This window comes from Lithobates pipiens, unplaced genomic scaffold, assembly GCF_037356315.1.
Source record: "Lithobates pipiens isolate NorthernLeopardFrog02 unplaced genomic scaffold, aLitPip1_a1.2 Scaffold_8, whole genome shotgun sequence".
NCBI lineage: Eukaryota > Metazoa > Chordata > Amphibia > Anura > Ranidae > Lithobates > Lithobates pipiens.
Genome location: NW_027507903.1, coordinates 365192718 through 365211414, shown reverse-complemented (window position 1 = coordinate 365211414; position 18697 = coordinate 365192718). Strand labels below are relative to the sequence as shown.

The 18697-nt window shown below is 45.0% G+C and overlaps 1 protein-coding gene across 2 annotated transcripts in view; it reads left to right on the top strand.

The window, feature by feature from the left end:
* LOC143963764 (rho GTPase-activating protein 7-like) overlaps window positions 1–18697 on the top strand; it is a 411625-nt gene that overhangs the window by 254571 nt on the left and 138357 nt on the right. For both annotated transcript variants that reach the window (XM_077473491.1, XM_077473490.1), the window contains exons 4-5: window positions 10–73; window positions 12888–14206. In XM_077473491.1, the coding sequence (XP_077329617.1) occupies window positions 10–73; window positions 12888–14206 (1383 nt within the window). The remainder of the gene's footprint in view (window positions 1–9; window positions 74–12887; window positions 14207–18697) is intronic.

The following is an 18697-nucleotide window of genomic DNA, read 5'->3' as shown; positions in this document are numbered from 1 at the left end:
ATTTTTCAGGCGTTTGAACACCTTGAACAAATGTGCAAGTTTGAAAGTGGAAATAATTAATCATGGCAAACAAGTATGTTAGTTTTATTTGAGTTAGTACAATTTCCTTTGCATAAATGTATTATATTTGATAACATAAAGAAAATTTAATGTGTGTGCATATTAAAGAGTAATACAGTGATACCTTGGTTCACGAACTTCATTTGTAGAACGACTCAGAATAGAGTATTGAACAGAATTTGGTTGCAAACCAAGGCAAATTTTCCCATAGGGTTCAATATAAATCATGTTAATCCATTCTAAACTTTTTTTGTTTATATGTATTAAATTATGAAATGTAGATACAAAAAAAAGGATTTTAAACATATATTACATAGGGTCTTTTACATTAAGCTGACCTCTTTCATGTGCATCTAATGCTAGGTTTCCACTAGTGCGACTTTTCATGCAATTTGGGACTGAAAAGTCGCATGACAAGTTGTAGCCCATGCTTTCCAATGAGTACCCTTCATATCTGTGCGACTTAAAGACGCAGCGACTTCAAAGTAGTCCCACACTACTTTGGTCCCACCTTGAGGTCCATAGTCCTCAAGAATTCACAGGCATTGCTTCAAGTCACAGCAAAAAATCACGTCAAAATTGTGCGACTTTGGTGACACAGTGGTGCAAACATAGCCTAAAGAAGAAAAAAAAAATGATAGCTCCTCTTTAATCCTTGTTTGAAACACTCCAAAACCCCAATTTAAATGACTAATCTAGGGGCTAGATAACGGCACTGTGCATCTGGGAATAGATCTGAGGGCATCATAAAGTTGCAGAATTCATATGAACTGTTTTTCCATGATTCTCAATCAAGTGAGCCCACCCTCATGGTAGTTAGGGGCAAAAACTCCAATCTAAAGTGGACTGGTTCGCCCAAGACTCTCATCTTGCACTTCTTGTCTCAATATGAACGTGCCAGAGCAGGGAAGATGGCTGCGGCTTGTGTTCGTGAACTGAAGTAAGTTTTTGTGAACTCATATGTTCGCGAACTGAGTTGTTCGTAAACAGAAGCGTATGTGAACCGAGGTATGACTGTATATTACCTATCAAGTTTTAGCTAGAGATGCACATTGCATATCCATTTAAATTGTTTACTTACAGCTTAGTGATATAACAAGTTCTGCTTAAAGGAGAAGTATGGGAATGCAAAAATAGGTGGTACATGCTACCCTCATACCTGCATTGCATTTCTTACTTTCCTCAATCCTTTTAGTTTTTGCAGAATAGTCTTTTGAAGTGTCCAGAATCGGCCTCTAATGGTTCTTTCTCAGTTTAAAATTTTTCAGGGGGTGGAAACATCTCCACAATCCAGCCTCTCCTTCACTTCCTCCCTCTGGAGGACATGTGGGAGTGTTTGGTGAAGATGTGCACACCCAGACTGCTATCTAGAATCAGCATGTTCCTCACGTGCCTCTGTTTCCATGGCAGCGTGTCCCCAGCTAAAACCCGGAAGCAGAGAGACAGTGTGATACAAACCGTGACATCCTCACCTTCCTCTAGCTGTTATCTGCAAGCTCTCCTCTGCTAAACTCCAACACCTCTCCCCTGGGCTTTGATGTTCCTTCCTGTGTCCTCCGAATTTCCCTCTCCTCCGTTCACTCAGGCTTTCCAAGTCTGTCGGCTTCTCCTCCGGGTGATGGCGGGGGAGGGGGCTCATATCCAGCAATGAACACAGGTAAGCTCTCTACACAGTCACTGTGTTATTTCAGAAGAGGAGGCATGATAACGAGCATAGTGACCTGTGCCCTGTGTCTGTTCTCTGAAATGAACACAGTGCTATGTGTAGAGAGCATACCTGTAAATGGTACATACGGGAGATGAAAATTGACAACTCCCTGTCGTCTAAAGTCAAATATCCCTGTTTAGACCCTGGATGTGTCCCCAGAGTCTCCTTTATTGTACAGTGATGGTGGGGATAGGGATGACATCAGTAACAATGGTGGTGAGGATAGGGTGACATCAATGGGGAGGATAGGGATGACATCTGTAACGGTGGTGGTGGTGGTGAGCATAGGAATGACATCAGTAACACTGGTGGCGAGGATAGGGATGACATCAGTGGCGAGGATAGGGATGGCATCAGTAACAGTGATGGTGAGGACCACAGCCACTGATGTCCTCCCTATCCTCACCACCGCCACTGATGTCCTGTATTCTGTGTATTATAATTTTACCAGGAGAGTAGAATATAATATACAGAGCTCTGCCAGTGACTTCTACACTCACTGAAGTCTGCTACTTTCCTGTTATTTTACTGAAAGTATAAAATACAGAGAGATTCCCTATGCTCCAGGGGCTAGAGCAAAAGGCCCAACCACACAGACTTACACTATTTAAGGATTACCCCTTCCCACATTGCTTAAACCTATCAAAAATTGTCTGGCGTTTCAGATCAGCAGATCAAGTCAGTTGGTATTGCGCAATACTTTTTTGTTCAAGCTTGGCTCTTCATAATACAGAGAGTACCTTTTATTTATACATATACTTATATCGCCACAAGATCATTTCAGTTTAGTTTAAAAAGGTGGGACAACGAACTATAACAATGTAATACTTTTTTAATATACATTTTTGTGATTTTGTCTGTAATTTAGCCCATTTTCTACAGTCATACATTTATAAATGGTGGATTGGTGAACTGTTATAAACACCAATAAAGAAAACACAATTGGTTGGCAGTTGCACCCACTAATCACTGATCAGATAATGTACAGTTTACCAAACTACTGCTACTGTTTCCATGTTTTATCCCTCCCCTGCCCTCTTCTTCTTACAGAAGAAGAGGAACCATAGGAAGTTATCATTGGGAAATTAATGGATTGAGCTGATGATCTATTCATCAAATCATTAATTCATTGACTATAGGATCTCTTCGCTCCCCCCCTTCTCCTGTACCTATGACCACTAGCCTGTATCTGTATACCTTTTCTGCCCTGTATATTAGCTTTTCCCCTCCCTTATTGTGCACATTAACCTCTTAACCTCAGTGTATGACCTGTAAAATAATGTGCCCAATGCACTATTACCAAGCTCCATGTTTTAAACTACTAAATACCTGCATTTTCTCTAGTCTGTCCAGGACAGCACTAGAGTGAGAGAGGCTCCACCTCCAGAGGCAGGAAACACATCAGCAGATCTTTAAAGGGCGGCTTCCGTCCCTCTGCTTCAGTATTTGTGTTTCATCCACCGAAGGAGGAGGCTGGATATAGTAACTCTCCTTCCCCTGACCCTGGGAGCTACCCATGGGAGAAGGGGAAGGAGGTCTGCATACCTGACGGTCAGCACGTCACTAAAAGGTGGCAGGCATTTGGGTCCCCCGGCCAGGCTAAGCATAGCTGTTGCTGGCGTCCTCCTCCTTGATAGCCCGGGGAGGGCTGGCGTTTCTAGCTTGGCTGCTAGATAAGAGCGTGTCAGGCAGGGGGCAGGCATAGGCCACGAGTTCCAGCCTTTGGAATGCAGGAGGAGGGCGTGGACTTCCGGTGTACCACTTCCAGTTCCAAGTCACACAGCGAGCGTGGACAACAGAGCCAGGGTGCTTTATTTGAAAAGTGCCAGCCACAGAAGGAAAACGCTACTCCACAGCACAGTCAACCTTAATGCAGGGAACAGACAGCATGGATGCAGCCGATCCAGGTGGCAGTGGAGCCGACCCAGCTCAGGTAGGCAGACACAGGGGTGCCTTGGATCTACGGGGCTGGGGGGAGGTGATGGACTCCTAGATAGACCATTTTTTTTGCCCCCCCCCCTCTTTTTAGACTTGATCCGGACTAAAGAGTCCTGTGAATCCTGTCAGCGGCTGGTGGGGTGCACTGAGGTGTTGGTGAAGGACACCCTTAGTCTGCTAAAAGGTTTGCTGACAGTAGCTTGTCTTTAATTTTTTCCCTTCCCTTGTCCTCCTTCTTCTTCTCTTGTCTCCAGCTCAGCCCAAACAACCGAGAGGTCGGGGGGAGAGGAAATGTCTGTCATATGTGAACAAATTTAACTAAGGGTGTAACAAGCGCCTCTGTCAGTCCTGTATTGACAATTTGGTTTAAAAAGAGGGAACGGGGGGGCCTGCAAGGAATTGATTTCTGGGGTCCAGAAAGAAATGAAGGCCATTAAGACAATGCTGGCAAACCTTGAAACCCCAAAACAACCAGCCGCAGTCCCCCCTGCTTCCGCCCCAGAGGTGGGTGACGAATCCGGGGGAGAGGTATAAGATTCTTTGGATGAACCAAGTAAGGCTGCATCATCCAAAGATACTCCTAGCCAAGGGACAAGTTCACCCAGATACAGGCTCTCACTTGGGGAGGTTGATGCCTTATTGGGGGTGATCTACGAGACACTTGAGATTAAAGTGGTTGTAAACCCTCCCCCACAACTTTGTCCCATGTAAATCAGCATAAAAAACCCAAATGATCACTGCTTGTAGATATCTTCTTACTTGCTTAGTATTGTTATCCTTTTTGTTCTTTAGAAAAACGTCACTGAGCATGCCCAGATCTCCCCTGATTTATGGCACACTCTCTATGTCTTATCTATCTGTTATCAGGACTTCCTACAGCACACAGCACTGAACTCCAGGGAGGCTGCTAATCACTCAGAGCTTCCTCCTACACACCATGTGACCATGTGACATGACATACAGTGTAAACCAGGGAATGGGACAGCAGCACTGCAGTCTTATCAGCTGAAGCTGATGGGACTCACACAGGCAAACACTAGGTAATCAGCACAAGTAAATACTATGAAATAAAACAAGTCGGCTATGAACAGGGAAGCAGGGTTGCCATAGAAACGCTGGATTGAGAAGGAGGCTTGGTTAACAGTACAGGAAGTGCTCAATGTAAGGGCGGAAATACGTTCCACTGTGGACTCAGAAAACAATAGTTGATGGCGCTGCCTAACCCCTGGAAAAAAGTTTTTTTTTTTTCAACGTTTCTTTAAACAGTAAGTAATATGCAATTTGGGCTGGATTACAGTGGCTATACTTTCATAATTACTTATTATAATGTACTAAATGGAAAGAAGCATCAGAGTGGGAGAGTTTACTTCCTCTTTAAAGAAGAGCAAGTCTCCTTGTCTTTGCATGACCAGATGTCTTGGACCCTGAAGGATGACCAAACCAAGGTTTTTCCGTTACACAGCGCACTGGCAGACTCTATTACTAAGAGTGGTTGGAACTGGAGAAAAACTATTTTTTTCCCAAAAGTTTGGAGGAGATTCTTTTTCAGTGAGGACTCGACCTGCGTTTGGAACAAGGTGCCCAAAGTAGATGCAGCCTTTTCCCAGTGCACCAAATCAACAGACCTCGCTTTTGAGGACATGGGTGTCCTTGGGGAACTCATGGAAAAGAGGATGGAGGTACTGCTGAAAAGGTCATGGGAAGTAGCCATGGCAAACCTAAAACCCACAATGGCTACAATAGTGGCTCGTAATTTGGAGGTCTGGCTGGACCAATTACAAGGTCATTTGGAAAGTGGGACCTCCAGGAAGGAACTTCTGGATTCCCTTCCCATACTACATAAGGCAGCGGGCTATATGGAAGACACATCTGCCGAGTCGGTCAAACTATCAGCAAAGACCCCCACCCTTATAAACTCATCTCGCAGAGCATTATGTGTGGCATCCCATTTGAAGGAGACCTCTTGTTTGGACAGTATCTAGGATCTAAAAGTCCTAGATTGCACTGCATACAAAAAGAGGCCTTCCCTTACAGGTGTGGTGCAGCTGGGGGAGTAGACTGACTTTATAGGGAGAGGACATGTCCCGCTGGAGCTCCGCTACTATATCGGTGCTTCAGCACTCACACCCTCCATCCTGCTCCCAGGGCCCCAGTGCCTACCCACGGGCTTCCCAAGAATCTCCCCATTTTAGAGTAGTCCTCGAATGGGTCACCCGACTCGCTACTCAAAATCTGGTCCGAAGGCTCCTCGTACCCCCTCACCGGCGGCAGTCTCATCCATGAGGCATCCCGCTGCTCTGATGGCGGCAAGTGGTCAGATGGTCACGGAGTCGGGGGCAGCGGTGGCCCCCTCAGGAGGAGAGATCCTGGCGGCCTTTATGGAGCGCAAACAAGCTTTGAAAACTAAGATCGACTTCCCGACGAATGATGTCGTCAAGATATAGATAAATTCCAGTCCTGCATCACGGAGGTCGAGGACAGGGTCGCCATGGTGGAGGATACAGTCCAGTCAGACTCCAGGGAGGCAAGGGCCCTCCAGCTCCAGGTGAAAGCACTGCAGGAGGGGGCTATAGACACTGTGAACCGCCTTAGGTGGAATAACCTCTGCATACTGGGACTACCTGAGAGGGCGGAGGGTCCCAGACCGGCTGAGTTCACTGAACAGCTACTGGCCACCCTGTTCAGCCTGGGTGACATGCCTCCCACTTTCATGGTCGAAAGGGCCCATAGGGTCCCGCCGCTCACTCAAAGACCTGGGGCCCCTCCATGCTCCTTTCTACTGAGGCTGTTGAACTACCGTGATCGGGATCGCATCCTGGCAGCGGCACTCGCTATGCCTGAAATTAAGTATGAAAATACCAGACTGTTATTTTTCACAGATTTCTCTCAGGAGGTACAGCAACGCCACAAGTCCTTTACTGATGTGAGACGCCGGCTCAGGGAAAGGGGACTAGCTTTGGCCTATTATATCCCAACAGGCTACGGGTCACCGGCGGCGACAACATGCGGTTCTTTGACACCCCGGAGGCCGCGGCGGCATGGTTGGATACCTGCTAATGACATACAGCCAAGGCCACATGAGGGACTGCAACATGCTGGGAGCAGCCAAATACCATTTCCCCCTTAACATGACTACCTTCGGTCTCATGGCGACTTCCAGCTCTACTCGCTATTGGTCCCCGGGCCCTTCCTTTCTGCTAATATTCACCATTACCCTAGTTGGTCCAATGTCCTTTGCTGGCTAGACTAGCGCTCAATCCTCCTGTCTGAGGAGCTCCATCAGCAACCACCGTTTTTTTTTTTACTTTGATCGGTCCCTTTTTTCCCATTTTTGAACCCGCACTGCGGTCCCAGCGGGATCTCTGCTGGTTACAGCGGTTCCCTCTCACACCCCAGTCCCGGGACTGGATCCAGTACTCTGCAGGTGGTCCGGATCTGCAGAAGATTTTTTCAAGTTCTTGGACAAAATACTTTTGCCAAAACAAGTTTTGGTTACAGGGAATAGGCCCGCTCTGTGTTCTGTCTAGTTAAAAAGATGGCCACAGACCTGGGCAGGGTGGGCACTTTGATGCTCTCTGGGTATTTGTTTTTGGTTGTGTTGATATGTATGCTCTGTTCTCTCTTTGATGCTGTGCTCTGGTGTTTGATCCCTTGGTCTTTGCTGCTCACGAGATGCCCAAGGAGACCCCTGCTCATCCTGTATAATGCTCCCAAAATGGCGCCACTAAATAGCTCCACATTCACTATCCTATCCTCTGTTTGTGGGCTGAACTCCAAATTTAAACGGGCGCTGATGTTCCGTTACCTCAAATCCTACTCTCCTAGCCTAATACTGTTACAAGAAACGCATCTTGTGGGCAGCAAATTCGTGACAATTAAGAAACCATGGCTGTATAGAACAATCCATGCCTCGTACGCCTCCTTTGCCTGGGGGGTATCCGTGCTGATATCGAAATCCTTCCCATGCAAAGTTGAACATGTCCACACAGACCCTCAGGGTAAATATATGTAGTGGTGGTACTAAAATTCTGGGGACAACGTTCTATTGTGACAAATTTATATTTACTTCCCCCCTTCTCTTCTGCATTACTGTACACTATAATGGAGAAAACAGCCCAATACTCTCCGGCTAAACTGGTTCTTATGGGCGACTTTAATGCCATCCTAGCCCCAGATCTAGACCGGTCCAGTCCCCCTAAATATTTCTCTGTGGAGCTGAGGGCGTGGGCCTGGGCGATGGGAGTGGACGAGGTGTGGTGGTGGAAACACCCCACAGACAAGGTATTCTCCTGCTTCTCCCAACCCATCCTTAATGTCGGATGTGCTGGAAGCCATATACCTGGCTAGTGGTCTTTCTGACCAGAACCCCCTGAAACTTTCCATTCGCTTGCCCTACTCCTGCACTTCTGCCCTGTGGAGACTTGGGCTCCAATGGATAGCCCACCCTGAGATAGTGGATAAAATTCCCCCCCTTCTAACTGAGTATTGGGCATGTAATGCAGGGTCCTCATCACCAGGGATCACTTGGGATGCCTTCAAGGCGTTCACACGTGGTCAATATATGTACTCTATCTCGGCGTTCTGGAAGGACCAAGAGGTGATGGTGTCCTCTCTGCAGGAGACTGACTACTGCTTGGCTGAATACGCTGCAGACCCTTCTGAGGCCAGGTTTGACAAACTTCAGAGTAAAAAGAGAGATTTGCCCCCTACAACTGACTGAGGCTACCAGACTTGACCTTTACAACAATAAACAAACTTTCTTCAAGCAGGGGGACCGAAACTGACACCTATTAGCAATGCTGGCACAGCACGACCGGATGTTAACCTTGATCTCTGAAATTAGGCCTCTCTCGGGGGGTCGGTTTCCTCGCCGCAGGACGTACTCGATGCCTTTCGGCAGTTCTATGGCTCACTCTACACTTCTGTGCTGCCACACAATTTTGAACCCAGAGATCTGGTGGAAAAGTTGGACCCCCTAGCTCTGGGATGACTGTCGGATGGGGAGCGCACCGCGTTGGTGGAACCGATCACTCTGGAGGAGGTCCTGGAGGCAATCCATTCCTTCCCTACGGGGAAGTCCCCGGGTCCTGATGGCATCCCAGTTGAGTTTTACAGGACTCATGGTAATCTACTGGCGCCGCTTTTGGCCTCCCTCTACTCGACCAGCTTGGAATCGGGAGAACTACCGGCCTCCATGCATCATGCTCACGTGGTGTTGATTCACAAACCTCCTAAAGACCCATCCCTTTGTGCCTCCTACCGACCCATTGCCCTACTGAATCTGGACTTTAAAATTCTGACTAAATTGATCACCAGGAGACTCCAACCTTTACTGCCCAAGGTCGTCGAGACTGACCAAACCGGTTTCATGACTAACAGATCCACGGACATCAACTTAAGGAGACTGCAAACCAATATTCATGCACAACACCCCCAGTGTGGGGTCAAGGGTCGTCACGTCGTTGGACATTGAAAAGGCCTTCGACGCGGTCAAATGGACCTTTCTGTGGGAGGTCCTCCTCCTCCGGATGGGTTTACCACTGTTGTTTATACAATGGCTACAGAAGGCCCCTACTTCGGTCATTAAGTTAGGAGGAGGCCTATCCCTGCCCTTCCCATTGTCCAGAGGCACCAGCAGGGCTGTCCTCTCTCCGGCCCTATTTGCCATCGCCATTGAACCGGTGGTGGAAGCTCTCCGTGCCTCCCCACTCATTAAGGGTCTGTAGATTGGCTGGCTGGAGGAGAGGGTGGCTCTGTATGCAGATGACTTCCTCCTCTTAATGATGTGGGACCATCGCTGAAGGGTGCACTGCAGGTGCTAGACACGTTTGCCCCGATTACGGGGCTACGGGTGAACTGGTCCAAGTCCCTTCTGTTCCCAATTGATCTAGCGGCCTGGGAGCTGGCTTCCCCGGATCTGCCGCTTTTGTGGATGGAACAGCTTCGTTACCTTGGAGTGGAGGTTTCTAGGAAGGCCAGACTACATGGCTCTGAATTTGTCCCCAGTGGTCCAAGAAGTTAGGCAGAAGCTGAAGGCATGGGAGTCCCTACCCCTATCACTATTGGGCCTAATATACTTGATTAAAATGAAGGTTCTACCAAACTTTACTTATCTTTTTCGACACTCACTGCAATGGATTCCCAAATCCTTTTTCACTTAGCTCAATAGTATGTTCTCCTCCTTTGTCTGGGGCCCCCAGTCCCCAAGGTATAGGTGGACCACATTGCTCCGTTCGTCCTCCCAGGGGGGACTGGCATTCCCCAACTTTTACAAAGGTCGCAGCGGCGCAGTGGCTGACTCCAGATGTTACCAACCCTGCGGATGATGCTGGAGGCAACGGCGGTGCGATCGTTGGGGGCCTCAAGTTTTTGCTCTTCTGTGGCCCTCATGCTCCTTATGACCTAACCCCATCCATGCGCACTACCCTACAGGCATGGAAAGCTAGTCTAAAACTAGAACACTACCTGAAAGATGAGCATTCCCCAAATGCCCCGCTGTGGTGCAACCTCAATCTGGCCCATTTCTACTCTCACCTCCTTAGAGTCTCCCTACCAGCCATGGACAAACTCAGGACCCGCTGGCTCCAGGACATCCCAGAGCTCGATGGAGATGATTGATTGGGATGATATTTAGAACTTCCCTTTCCGTCCCTTTGTTTCTCTGAGAGACCCTCTAATACAGTTTAAGATAACCCATAGGGCCTATTTTACCCCATACAGACTACATAAAATGAACCCCAGGTTCTATCCCGGGCTGCTGGAGATGTGGAGGAACTCTGGGAGATTTTACCCACATCTTCTGGACCTGCCCAGTTGTAGTTTGATTTTGGGAGGATGTATTGTGCTGTATACGTTTGGTCAGCAATATTTCCCTACAACTCTCGGTATGCCTGTTGGGACTGGTTGAGCAATTCATCCCCACTGTGGCGGGATGCACTATGTTCAGTTTGTTACTATTTTATGCCAGAAAGGCCATCACTCTCCACTGGAAGAAACCAACCCTGCCCACGAACACATGGCCCGGCAGAAGAACCGAAGAGCGGGACAAAACCCCGAAGTCTGAAGAAGACCCCCGGATGGCGGTGTCGACAAAGAAGGCCGGGCACCTCCGCTAGTAAAAGAGCTAGCAGAAGATAGCTGAGGAGTCCGGTGAGAAGACCCCCCAAGACAGAAGAAAAGACCACCGGAGCTTTCCAATAAATTATTTTAAAAAGTTGTGCTGTGTTTTTTTTTTTTTTTAGATCCACTTTTTTCACCAGGTGAATGGGTAGGGGTACATCGTACCCCATACTCATTCACATAGGGTGGGGGGGGCCGGTATCTGGGGGCCCCCTTATTAAATGGGGCTCCCAGATTCTGATAACCCCCTGCCCTCAGACCATGACAACCAATGGCCAGGGTTGTTGGGAAGAGGCCCTTGTCCTCATTAACATGGGGACAAGGTGCTTTGGGGTGGGGGGGTCGCAGGGCTCTCCCCTCCCCAAAGAACCCCCCCATGTTGAGGGTACACGGCCTGGTATGGCTCAAGAGGGAGGGGGCATACCCACCCCCTTTCCTGACCGGCCGGGCTGTGTGCTCGGATAAGGGTCTGATATGGACTTTGGGGGGACCCACATGTCGTTTTTTCAGCGCTTCCCCTTTAAGTCCATACCAGGTGACGGGGCTAGTGACGCGTCAATCTCGCCAATGGAGGCGGCGACATTGACTTCCTTCTCTAGTGCCATCTGCCTGGAGCCACATTCAAAATGAACGGACTTTTCTTCGTGTGCGGGCAAATCCGTTAATTTCAAAAGTCAGGCGGACTAGCACACAGACGGGCGGATTGTCAATTTTGAATCAAAACTTATTTCTAAGTCTGACTTTTGGGAACAAAAGGTCCGCCAGAGCCCACACACACGGGCAGATTGTCCGCGGAGTCTCTGGTCCGTCAGACCAAGTCCACTCTTGGACAGGGTGGCTAACACAATTCTTTCTAGTAGCAGGTTCTTTAAGGGGTTAGCCAGAATTAGACCTGTTCCATTTAAGATTTTGACAAATTGGGACCTGTTGACAGTTCTACAGGGTTAGATAAAATGGTCACAGGAAGAATTCCTTAAGATGTGTCGTGCTCAAAATGGTCTTCTTAGTGGCCTTATCCACAGCAAGCCATTAGCAAGCTACAGGCACTTTCCATTAAAGAGCCTTTTTTGCATGTTTTTAAAGACAGGCTGTTACTACGCACAGACCCAGGGTTTTTGCCTAAAGTAGTGACAAAATTCCATAGAACACAGGAAATTGTTTTGCCACCAACTGGATGTGAGAGCCTGTGTCTTACGGTATCTGGAAATGTCGAAAATCATTCAAAAAACCAATGCTCTATTTATATTACATGTGGAAAAAAATTGGGATCCCAAGCTTCAAAAAACACAATCGCAAGGTGAATTAAACAAGCTATTGTGGAAGCCTATACAATTATGAAAAAGGAATGTCTCTTTTCCCCCATGGCTCACTCCACATGGGCACTATCGGCTTCTTGAGCAGAGTGAGCTGTTGCGACGCCAGAACAAATCTGTCGAGCAGCAACTTGGTCAAACTACTCGACTTTAATGAAGCACTATAGATTGGACCTTATCTCAGTGCAAGACCAAGTGTTTGGGAGAAAAGCCCTCCAAGCGGTAGCTCTAGTGCTGTCCTGGACAGATGACTAAAGAAAACTAGATTTGGTCTTACCAGTAAATCTTTCTAGGAGTCGTCCAGGACAGCAGGGATTCCCTCCCTATATGCTGTTATAACTTTGGACAAGTGTTTTTGTTGTTTCAGAAGCTGTTCTGGCCTTTAAAGATCTGCTGATGTGTTTCCTGCCTCTGGAGGTGGAGCCTATCTCTCTAGTGCTGTCCTGGATGACTCCTAGAAACAGAGTTACTGGTAAGACGAACTCTAGTTTTTCATCATTACCAAAAAAGTTTTGGCAAAAAGTTAGATAACCTTGCTGTGTCTGCATTCCAAAATGAAGTAATCTTGTGGGTTTTCATATTGTCTTGCATTTTTTCTGCAGGGGGTTACTTAAGTAGTTAATAAACAGTAGATTTATTATTATAAAGACTTTGACTAGTGGTGTGTTTGACCTGGTCATCTTTATAATTGACCTGTTAATGTTGCTAAGTTGCCTTGCTTTTCAAACCCATTACATTTTATTTTTAAGAGTGATGAATCTGAAGATGATGAACCCTGTGCCATTAGCAGTAAATGGTCTTATCAGAGGCAAAGCAAACGCTGGTCCCGCCTGGAAGATATTGATTTTTCTCCATGTGAACAAACGTCTTCCCTTTCGGTACGAATAGAAAAGATCCCAGTAGAGGATGCTTTGAATCAAGGAGAAAGAAATGATGCATCCTCGATGTACAGCTCCAGTAGTGGTGAGAGTGGCTGCTTTTCTAAAACATATGAAGATCTATCAACAAGCAGATCCTCCTCTAGAGCTTCATCCTTAAAACATATTTGTCCAGATTCAGCTTTTAGTGGCCCTCCTTCCACTGAGATACTAAATATAACCACTGAGAAGTTGGTTGATAAGCCTTCTGGCAAAAAAGATAGTCTGCTCAGGAAAATGGAGAAGTTTCGGCTTAGAAGTTCTGTTGTAAAAAGAATTCCACATCCAAAGGTCAAACCTATCATTAGTAGCCCAGTTCTTCTTGATGATCTTGATAACGAGAAATTGCGCAGTCTTAACTGTATAAATATTTCAGACTTTACGGAATCACAAAGAGAAACTACTTTTTCTCGCGCTCTCCAAGCATGTAACAGTAGTAGTCCATCTGAAAACAGCAGCACCATGAGTACCCCAAGTCCAATTATTAGAGCCAGAAGTCATATGAAAAAACGGGGAGTAGATGAAGAGTATGTTGAAGCTTCAAATCCTCCTTTGTGGAATGAGAATTCTGATCAAAAGCTGAAAAATGAAAGAAATTTGCATGAATGTCAAATATTTCACACACCACAAGGCCATAGGCCTGGGACATTTCCTAAAACTATTACTGCAAACAGCATTTTATCGATCAAAGAGACTTCTGTAAACAGGAGGACTGGAAGCACTCATGGCTTAAACAGTAACCGGATTAGAGCTAATGGTATCAAAGACACTGAAGCTCCACTCTTATCACTTGGCAATCGACTAAGCATTTATGATAATGTACCCGATGTTTCCTTCCAGATTGATAAAATTTGCTCACCTGATGATGATGATGATGTTTTTTCAGAACTGGATAATGTTATTGAGGATGCCAATGGACTCAGCAAACTGGTCAGTTCTTGGTCTGAAATTATGTCAGAGAATGGGAGCTCTGATTTTATTGAATCCATGTCATGTCCATCCTTTCCTAAAACTGGTCATTCCCAAGTGAAAGACAAGTTGTCAGACTGTTCAGACGTCAACTTTTCTAAACTGCACACTGACGGTGAATATCCAGATCTGCCATATATAACCATTTCAGAAATTCAATCTCCCTTAATCAACTGTAGCAGGTTAGTTGATTAATTCTGCCTTTGCTGTGAAGTGACATTGCTTATTTTTTAAGAGTGTTTTTGGGGAAAAAAATTGATTCTATGTCTCTGCGATACACGCGCCTTTCCCCATGTTTTATCCCTTTAAAATATGCTGCAAGTATAAAAAATATATGTGCCCACAACCTTCCTGTAGTGGGCTGTCAACTCTGCTCCTACTGTACTGAAAGCTCATGCAAAGTTATTTGATGCGCAAGTTCTTTCCTGCTGGACTACAGAACACTTTACCCTCTCCTCATCTCCATAACATACAGCTGTTCTGTGATCCAAGAATAGAGACTTGAGCAGAGCTGATCATACCGCTTTGGGACCTCATTACAAGAGAGGCAGCATTGTCCACTTAAGTTAGCAGCATACTGGATTTTTAGAAAGATCGATGGTATCTTACGGTATTTGCAGCATCTTGGAGACAAAAATGGAAAAAAGTGCATGAATTGCAGAGATGTAATTTTGTGCAGACATAGTCTGACATCTTGAATGGTTGTTTTGTATGTAATCATCAATGCACAAAAATATGCACGTTAGGTTATTTTGCCTCTATATTGCATGAGCACAACAGATCAAAAATGTTTCATTTTTTTTTTTCTAGAAAATCATTCACACCATGAGGGCATCAAGGACTCAACACAACTTAACAGTCAAACAGGCTAAATAATAATAATAATTCAAATAGGGGTTATGCAACTTTAGTTAGTGCACTTCTATGACAATATTTGCAGGTTGAGTACCACATGTAGAATTTGCCATGTGTACAGCCATCAACCCTGGTTGACTCTATTGGAAGTAGCTGCATGTATATTGCCTTGCAACCCAGTAATACAGATGCCTACAGCCTGCCCACTTCTGTCCAAACAATACAGATCTCACTTGGTCAATATTACTTACAGCAATGCTGCATATTATTGCATTATGTATTTATTATATAAAAGCAATTGAAGCGCTTGACTTTGACCTGGTATCAGCCTTTGGCAGTCTCTGCACAACAGGGCTGGGGTGTGAGAGGCAAATGCAGTATCAGGAGTTAATAAGTTATTATTATTATTATTATTATTATTAATAATATAATAAGTTTGTGTGTCAATACAAAGCCTGCTGATAGGGAGAAGGCAGGTCCAGGACAGCCAGGGCTCAGTGAAAGTGGGTTAAAATATACTGGAATTTAGACTGGGAACATCTGGTGGCAGAAAATAAAAACTGTGGGGGGGGGGGGGGGGAGAATCTCTGGATTGTTGGTGAATAATGCAAAACCTGTTTTTGATCTTTTTTTATATTCAAATTGAATTCAGGAAAGGTGACTGTTCACAATGCTACTGTATTATATACCAATAATGTTTGCCTCTTGGAACTGATCCGTCAGCTAATAGACGGTTCGAATCTTGACTGGTCCGGCAGGAATTGGCCGAGATTCAAACCATATATGGGCAGGCTAAATGCATGATCAATCGATCACATTGGGTACAACCAGCCTGACGGTATTTACATGCAATTATCGCCAACGGTTGTTAAAGCTTCTAGCAATAATTACTGTGTTCTGCTGGCAGGGACGGCTTCCTCCGCCCGGAGAACACAATGGCTCGGCAAGAGGGACTCATGTCAGCACTGTCTGTGTTAATGGGGGAACCCGTGGTTGCAGGAAAGACATTCACTCTGTCTATGGCTGGTCTTAGATCCTCCTTTCATTTTCCATAATCTCATTAACCCTCAAACACCACTCCTTCAAAGAAGGAATTATACCTTTCTTTCAAAGAGCTGGCATAAGGCTTTTGTCTGCTTTCAGCAGGTAGGAAATATGGGCAAGAGAACATTTATACTTGTCAGCCAGGGTGAATGTGCCATGCGGAATGTGGGGAGTTTGCCTCACCATAAATTTCTTCAAAGAAACCCATTTATCTTTGGTGCTAAATAGGGATGGCCTTGCGGTTCGCCCGGCGGTCGGTTTGTGGCAAATTTTGCGTGTTCGCGATTTGCCAAACCGGCAGACTTCTGGCGCTGTTCATGCGGCGGACATATGCGTTTACATTGGGAAAGAACTTTCACCCATGATGACATATCCATCATGGGGTACAGGACAGCACATGGACAATTGGACATTCCCCCTACCTTATAAATAGACCTGATCTGGCGGCCATTTTACATTCTGTCTTTTGTTTTGTCAGGAAGATGCTGAATTGTCAAAATTTCACAGATAAATAAAAGAATGCTTGTCGTTGTCGTTCCCAGATTCACTTAATACTTTTGTTATGTCAGTGTCCATGTTGTGGGACTATGTGTGCACAGCTAGTAAGTATTTTGTGGCTGAAAATATGACCTGGAGGTTTTTAAGGTTCACCTGCCATTAAAGTCAATGGGGTCCTCCGCAAACTTTGCGGTTCGCAAACCTTTGGCCGCGTTAGCGAAACTTCTTGTCGGAAGTTCGTCCATCACTAGTGCTAAAAGCTTTAGGTCTGGCAGGCCAAGCCCATCAGTTCGTTTGAATCTCCATAAAATAGCATAAACTATTCTGGCGTTGTCATACACAAGTAGCTAATGGGGTACAAGCCATACAGCTGCTATTATAGGTAATATCTGGAAGAACAGCACCCTTGGTAGGATATTTTACTCTTGCATGTGTAGAAGTATATAAATATTTGTGTCTTTCCCAGCCAAGTAAAAGCAGCCCTTTCCTGTCATATAGGTCTTTTTAAATTGCCTGCAGGAGAAGAAGTAAAATTGGTATTGTAAAGCAATTGTGGATTATCTGTAGGTTTAAATTGGTAATAATAGGTTATCCTCGCGCTACAATGGTAAATTCAAGAAGACTGGTATGGTTGCAGCAAAAACACCGGCAGAGGTGCAAACCCTCCCCTCAAGTGATAGTAAGTAAATAGTAAATGGTGTTGCGCTCCACACAAAATTAATTAAATCTAATAATTAGTAAATAATCGCATAAAATCTTAAAGACGCACTCATGCGATTAAAATTACTTTAAATTATAACTACAAACTTTTGTGCTAAAATTTATACCAAGTGATTAGTAGAGTGTTCAGATAATAACTTATTCCTAGTGTTGTTCATAAAAAGAAGATCTGAATGATCTATACCATCATAATAAAGTGCAAGTGAAATAATATATGTAAAAACGCAAATCCTAATAATAACACTTCACAAGAATCGTGACATCAAACAAAAGTGTGACAGTCCATAAAAGTACATCCAAGTGCCAACGTGCGTACAGAAAACTTGTGTAAGAGAAGAATGAATACACAATAACAAAATATATATAAAAAATGTATATATAAAAATATATATCAAAAAGTGAAAAGACAATAAATCCAAAAAAAGGAGGGGTTCCTAAAAAGTGTCTCTTAAATTCGCATAAAAGGCTAATGATTCAGTTTGTGCAAAAAAATATTTTATAGAGTGAATCCACACTGTGCTATGTGAAGGGTTAATCCTGTGAACAACCCCGGGATAGTTCCACCAGTGATCTTGCAGCTCCTCAAACGTGGGTGCTCACACACTGAGTGCAGTGGGTACCTTACCTCACTGCTGTCAGTTAGACAGCAATATGCTCCAATATAGCAGGTGTCTCCTCAATTCGGATGTATGTCCTCAGTAGGTGTAGGAACACTCCAAAGATTTGCGGTGTATATCCCAAATACAATATGGACGCCCCCAAAACTGTTCCTCCAGATACTCCGCAAAGGATCACAAGTCAGACCCAAGAAAGAGAAGAAGGGGCTCCAATAGTGAAGTATGTCACACAAATACTTTATTATAAAAAGGACCAAGTCCTGGGTACTCACATTCATGTAATAAATTTCAAACGTTTACAGCTAAAAACAACGAACGGCTTCCTCGTTCGTACCCCGGACGTCACTTCCGGTGTCCTCCTAGGCCAATCCTACGCGTATCGTCATAGATCACGTGACTTCATCAGGGACTAATGCATAGGAGGTGGACGAACGTTTAAATAGGATCTCTAATTCGCGGCCATTTTCTTGTAGTCAGTCCTATCTATTACTATTCGCGGTCACGACTCTAATTACACGGCCATTTTCTAATAGGCTATAGTACCGACCGGTTCTATACGCTTCCCGGTCGTTTTTTCTTATAGGTTCTAAGCTAATTTATTCATCGTTTAGACAGATATATGTCCGCTTACATGGACTAAAATTCAATTCAGACACCCGGTAGTTGCATTTATTTGGGCAACGACACGAGATTTCTCCACCTCTATGACTCCAAGTAGCATTCTTGGTGTTGATAGAGGATTAAACACATTGACTTACTGTTAAAACGACGGGACCGACAAAACATTCGTAAACTAATAGTTTAAGATAAAAGATGTTATAAAAGAATTCGAAAAAAATTTCTTAAAAATGGCTTAAGACAGGAGGTAGTATATAAAATATTAAAATATTGGTACTCTCTTTAATTTATGGGTAAAAACGTAATTATATCTAAAACAGT